Source organism: Olea europaea, chromosome 10, assembly GCF_002742605.1.
Source record: "Olea europaea var. sylvestris chromosome 10, O_europaea_v1, whole genome shotgun sequence".
NCBI classification, from domain to species: Eukaryota; Viridiplantae; Streptophyta; class Magnoliopsida; order Lamiales; family Oleaceae; genus Olea; species Olea europaea.
Window position 1 is genome coordinate 41,619,854 of NC_036246.1, and position 6,909 is coordinate 41,626,762.

At 37.3% G+C, this 6,909-nt stretch overlaps 1 protein-coding gene across 1 annotated transcript; it reads left to right on the forward strand.

Moving 5' to 3' along the window:
• Positions 1-718: 718 nt before the first annotated feature.
• LOC111400683 (SCY1-like protein 2) lies at positions 719-6,622 on the forward strand. Its single transcript, XM_023028077.1, has 9 exons — positions 719-1,187; positions 1,953-2,014; positions 2,120-2,206; positions 2,578-2,664; positions 3,423-3,536; positions 4,617-4,745; positions 5,519-5,581; positions 5,834-5,961; positions 6,484-6,622. The coding sequence occupies exons 1-9, from the start codon at positions 953-955 to the stop codon at positions 6,620-6,622; spliced, it is 1,044 nt and encodes a 347-aa protein (XP_022883845.1). The 5' UTR covers positions 719-952.
• Positions 6,623-6,909: the final 287 nt, after the last annotated feature.

Consider the following 6,909-nt stretch of genomic DNA (forward strand, 5'->3'; position numbering starts at 1 on the left):
TTTTTTTTTTGGGGGGTGGGGGGGGGGGGGTTTATTAGGGAGAATTATGGTGCATAGTTATAGTACGGTGAATATTGCAACACAGTATTAGAAAAATGTACGACCGTCTAATTATGAAAAATTTAAAACTTTATGATAACATTTTAAATTTTTGGCTAAGCTTAAAAAAAGTAAACTGTCTAAAAATATATTTGGATAGTTTATATTACTTTTACTTATAAGTAAACTAATCGTTCCTATTATTTGTTATTGCTTGCTAATGTTGTTAAAGAATTATAATTTTCTGTCCAATAAAGTTTAGGGGCATTGTTGATGGAATTTGTCTAATTACTATTGTTTTGAAGTCATTATTTACAAGAACTTGAGAAAGAACTTTGGTCTTTACAGTATGAATTTGATGTCAAATTAACGAACGAGTATAGATGGAATCAAGATTGGTTACTACTTCTGCTCAAAATTTGACTAAGAAATATTGAGTCATATTAAATCTCAAGAGACGAGAATTTTGGATATTGGTTCAATGGGTCCACTGAGAGATTACATCAAAATCCTGTCACAGATTGCTGGAAAATTGGTTCCATAAGGATCTGTCAAAAGATTGCACAATGGTTGGATTTGACTTGTATTCAAATCCCTTTCAGTTTAATTTGAATACTATTTGAGATCTGTATACCCAAATTTACGTAGATTTATTTATTTATTTTGTATTAACTAAAATACTACAATTACTTGGAATTCATGATGCTATGTTGTTGATTTCTAGTCATGTTCACTATCTTGTAAATACAATTAAATGCCATGATAATTAATCTCTTTTTAGATCTTTCAAATAAAGCCTCAAGTTGACGTTCAAGTATTCTAACTTGCCAAGGAATTCTGTATCATTGGTTGCAATCTGCTGAAGTGCTTCACAACGATTTGAAGTTTTCTTGTTATAGTTTTCCTAAGACAGATGCAATTGTTGTTTTATTATTATTGTCATCACATCCTTTCTAAAATTGTTACTTATAAGTTCATCCTCTGTTTTAATACTAGTGGTTCTTGTGCAACTTTCCTGCAGTACATGAATAGTTTGACTTACTTATCCAGTGAGGCTTTTTCCTCCATTCCGAGGGAGTTGGTACCCGAGTTACAGAGAATGCTTTCTGCAAATGAGGCTATCAGGCCGTCAGCCATGGATTTTACAGGTACAGATGGGGCACCTTCTGAATATTACAACTTCATGTATAGGATGTACTGATATATAAGGACAAAGGATTGTACAAGAAAACGCACATTAGATTTTTTCCTTCCCATTTCCTTTTTCAACCTTTTATTTATTTATTTATTTATTTTGGGTGAAGGGGGTTGTTATATGGCCTCTGTTGCTTTGCAAGGTGCAGTCCTATATGATCCTATGACAAGAAAAGTAGTGAGTTGGACAATTTTTAAGTTAGTGCAGCAATGGAGAGATGCTAATCTATATCAGATGGATCCATGCATGGATTCTAATGTAATGCTTATTTCTTTTAAGAACAAAAATGTTCGATAACTAGCAATTCAGCTGACTGCTACATACCATACTTGCAAAAACCAAAAATAAAATAAAAATAAAATAATGATCCTAGATATAATAAAAAAGTGACGTAATGATGAAGAAAATTTGTTTGCCAGTTTTTTAAGGTCTTGGCACCTCACTAGTAAATGTTTTAGGATCTTTCCTGATGAAGTCACTAAATTCATGGCCGAGCTTTTGTTTTGTGCATGCCCAGTTGGTCTCTAGGATGTGAAGGGCAAGAGCGACTTGCTGAAGCCTATAGCATTTAAGCCATGTACGGCTTGATTTGTCTAGTATTATCTTTTAGCTTTAGTATTAAGAGTACTCCCATGCTAAATTTTTTCTAAGTTGTCCCACTAACAATTACATGTCTTTCAACTGTGTTTTTCACCAAATATGTGTTCACTGTTTTCAGGCTCACCTTTTTTCCGGGAGGATACTAGGTTGCGTGCTCTCCGCTTCCTGGATCACATGCTTGTATGCAATTATTTTTTGCTTTTAGTTCTGTCATGCTCCTTTGGAGAAGTTACATGATGCAATTTTGGTTAAAATGGAATGTGAGATTACCTTTATTGCCTGCAGGAGAGAGATAACATGCAGAAATCAGAGTTTCTAAAAGCATTATCAGACATGTGGAAGGATTTTGACTCTCGTGTATTGCGGTATAAGGTTCGAGATCTTGCATTCCAATTTATGTGATTCTGCTTTACTGTCTTGCTGTAGACTATATGCTCTGATTTTGACTATTTTCCTCTACTTAAAAACATTTTGAACAATCTACATATGTAATCAAGTTAGGGATTTAATACAAGAATCCAATGTAATTATCTTCCTTGTCCTAACTCTAATAGTCTTGAGCTCATATCCCAGTAACCCTAGGAAGAATGATGTCTCAAGATTACATATTAATCCATTTCCCCAATTTCTGTTTTGATGGCTTTGATGATCCAATGGCTGTATTTTTAATGTGTAATAATTAGTCTAGTCATTATCTCGTATGAAGGTTTGGCAAATTGAACTCTTTTTGCTGACGAATGCAGGTTCTTCCCCCTCTGTGCGCAGAGCTTCGAAATTTGGTAATGCAGCCAGTGATCCTACCTATGGTTCTGACCATAGCAGAGTCTCAGGTAATTCGATTAGTTATCTTTGTGTTCTCAAAGTACCCTTGTCAAGTTATGGAGTTACATATCATCAGTTAAAATTACCATTTACCTACTTTTTTAAGCTTGGAGTTGATTTAACTCATTTTGTGTCTGCGCACATGCATTTCTGTATGTAGCACATGTCTTGATAGTTGATACTGTGAACTTCTTTCTCTAGACATGAATGTTAAAATATTCAGAGTTTGTTATCGATACTGGGGCTAAGTTTGCAATGCCTAATACCATGGTCATTAATATAGAAAATGCAAGACCCATGTACTGGGGAAGTAATCTTTTCTTCGATAAATAATTAATGATATTCTTGTCAATTGAATTCCTATACTTGCATTTGAAACGTCCCATGTATTGAGACAATTTGTCTACAAGACGTGTATATTATTTTCAAAGAGCTTATATTTGTTTTATGCATTCATGAAAATTTCTCTGTGCATATTGCTTGCTCGTTTTTATGTTTCAAGTTGAAGGTTATATTACTTCTCCCAGCTTTTTCTGTAATTTCATTGATCCTGGTTGTATTATGGGGTCCAAAACTTCTTAAAGTTCTCAAAAATGGGTTTTGGGTGAAAAGTATTGTCCATAATATACCATTTCATTGTATTATGCAATTAATAAGATAATGACGCAGCAGCATGTGTGCAAGTTTAATCAGTTGCAGTTTCTCTTTATTTTTAGAAGACTAATGTCACAGGAGGTTATGGTGGCATTTATGTAAACTACTGCAGGATAAAAACGATTTTGAGCAATCGACCTTACCATCTCTTGTTCCAGTCCTGGATATGGCTGTGGGTGAGACATTACTGCTACTTGTGAAGCATGCTGAGCTTATTATCAACAAGGTAACAGAAGTGGCTGTGCTGGATTGCCATTTATGTGTATTATAACTGTTATACACTTGATTTTATCTATTTGAGAAATAAGTATACCAAATAAATCTTTTCGTTTTCTCATGGGGTTTGAACATTCTAGTATCTTTTTTTACGATTCACCTCTTCCTACATTGCCCCTCTCTTTCAAACTGTTGAGGTCTTTGTAATTATGATGTTTCTGAATAATTATTATTCCTGTTACCAGTAACGATGAGGTTTCATACTAAAGTTCACGAGTTTACGTATTTGTTATAGTGGGGGCATTGTAAACCATGATGTAACTCTGCTTTTCATTTGCTTGGACTTGAGTATCAAAGAGGCCAAGAGAGAATTTTTTTGCTGTGTGCAATAACTTGGAGAGTGCCTTTTTTTTTTTTTTTTTTTCCTGATTTGGATAGCCTAGTTTTCTACTTTTGAGAGAAGTTCAATTGAAGGATTATGGTTTATGTTGTGGGGGAATTAAGAGAAACTCGAAGTCTGTACAAAAGAACTATTTGCTGGAATTTAAAGACAGAAAAAAGTACTAAAAGCTCCCTCTTATTTTGAATAAACTTGAATAATGAGTCATTTTTTGCAATCCCAGAGAAGTCCAATGAAATCAAGTCTTCACAACCACATGAGATCATTTTAATTTTTGCCTACTTTTACCTCTTCTAAGTTCTAACTTTAGATCATGGGGTTGCATTGCTCTCGTGAACCTGAGTTGCTTGAAGTCAAGATGCCATGAGACACCAACCACTTAGGTAGTCCTTTGCTCAATTTATCCTCAACTAGTTATACCTACACTTATTAGTGTATATCCATGTTTTTTAGTTTAACAATTCCACTATGACCACCTGTCCATCTTAACATCCTCAGTTTTGCTGCTTTAATTTTATGAAATTTTTTCCTTTAGCAGCCTAAAACTCATAGTATAAAGCATACCTGGTCTGATAACTGCCATGTGTTACTTATATTCTAACTTGTAGGTATCCTTTCGACTAGATTCATTTTATGTTAATCTTAACTGTGCGATCTGTAGTTATAGCTTAATTTGCTCTCTTGTGACAGACTAGTCAGGAGCACCTAATTTCTCATGTCCTGCCTATGTTCGCTCGAGCTTATGATGAAACCGATGCACGCTTGCAAGAGGAAGTTCTGAAAAAGACGGTTTTGCTTGCAAAGAAACTTGATGTTCAGGTGATCTCGAGCTGCTTCTTATTGGTGGTTCTTAAAAACGTGGAGTTGGTGAGACAGATCATATTAGGTTCAGTCATGATTTTTTGAGATTGTTGAAAAACCCAATTTTCTAAAAATTTTAAATAAATATAAACATAAGAGGCATAAGGCTTTCACAAAATAAAACTTGGAAGGAGGAAGTGGGTAGAAGATGAAGGATACGATTGAATGTTGTACATGATGGTAACTTGGTAAATTGGGCTATTCATGAAAAATTAAAATATATGATCAGTTGACAGGTCTAGGCATATGTGAGATTGATCACTATTTGGCTGAGGCCGAGGACCAATAACCAAATAGCAGAATATATAACATTATGGATAATCAATGATCCTTCTCTACTAGCTGTCCCTGCGTTGGAACTTAACACCCAGCATCCTTAATATCGGAAATTCCAATTTCTTTCTATGAAATGAGTACATTTCTCCCGAAATTTCTTGAAATGACCTGACAAATTTTGTGCTATTCATTTCACCCTCCTGACACGACATTATGATATACATGCCAAACCATTTATCTTATTTAACTTGATATTTCGGAGTATTTGATTGCATTGATCTACAGGTTGTAGTCTCTCCAAGTTTTCAGCAAAGTCCTTTTTGTCAAATGTACCTTATCCGTAATCTTCACTTACATATATTAATTCTCGGCCTTGATAATATTTGGTCAAGTGTGCTGTGTATTATTTTGATATATTACTAAATTGCACATTTTCTGTGTAACCTTTCCTGCAGTTAGTGAAACAAGCAATTTTGCCCCGTGTTCATGGCTTGGCTCTTAAAACAACCATTGCTGCGGTATGTTTTCCTTGCTTCATGTGTTGACTGCCCAGCTTTCATGCTACAGTTTCTTGAAACAAGAGTAACTTTAGGAAGTTATATGTTATTCTATTAAACTTGTGTTCATTTTTATGAGAGACAGCAATGTTCAGTCAAAACAACTTTTTCCATTTTTCCTTTTTATTTGTTTCATTTCCATAAAACTGGGTACACCCTGGAGTGAATTAGTCAGTGTAAACTCTAAGGTCGAAGCTTTGCTTTTGTTGGCAGGTGAGAGTGAATGCTTTATTATGTTTAGGTGATATGGTTCACATGCTGGGTAAGCATGGTGTTTTCGATATCTTGCAAACGATTCAACAATGTATTGCTGTTGATCGTTCNTACATTTACGAGCACCGGTTGGTAATCATTGTACAACCGGATTACGAATAACCCGCCGGATCCCGAACGTCACCGTCCCGCGTTGTTGGGCTACTCCGACGCCCCTTTGAATCGCTCGTTTAGACCGTCCGCGTGTCTTAGCGTGTTGGACATTCGCCCACGCAAGCGCGGGTGGGACCGGCATCTGTTGGCGCACTTTTTGGGGTCAACAGATTGGCGCCGTCTGTGGGAAACCATACCATAACCACGAGCAACCTTGTGGTAGAAGCTTACTAAAAAAACATTTGGGCAACCCCCCTTGAAAAAGGATTTGTTCTTGAAAAAGAACAGGAGGAACCCCTATCACTTAGAGAAATCTAAGTCTGATAAAAGAAAAATGAGTTCTAATGAAGATACTCCCCCGAGGAGGGTAAGAGAAAGTACGAATGTGCCTCCCCAGCCTGCTGTCCTAGCAGCTCGGCAGAGGCCCTACCACCACCAAAGGAGAGGTGGGATGCGTGCGACAGCACGACTATCAAGAGAAATGGCTACCATGGCAGCCAACATGAGGGATATAGCCAACCAAAACTTGGCCATGAGGGAACTCATGGCCTAAATGCAAGGCCAGGGAGGCTTCCCCATTCCTCCATACGCCCCCCGTGGGCACTATCAGTAAGAGGACGAGGTCCAGAGTCATAGGGCTGCCTCGCCAGACTATGGCCGAGGTGAAAGCTCGTTCGAGAGGGAAGTGGGAGTCGACATTTCCTCCAACTTTGCATCTAGCCGACCCACCGAGGTCCAAATACGCCATGATGACTTCCTACCTCCATATGAGCAAGACCCAAGACATAGAAGAGCAGGAAGTGTTTTTGACAGAATCAGCCTTGCCGAGCCGAGGCCCAGTCAACAGCAGCCTCGGACGAGGCCACAGCCTCCACCTCCGATGCCCCAGCAGCCGGAGAGAAGGCATGAAAATGCCCCCCCGT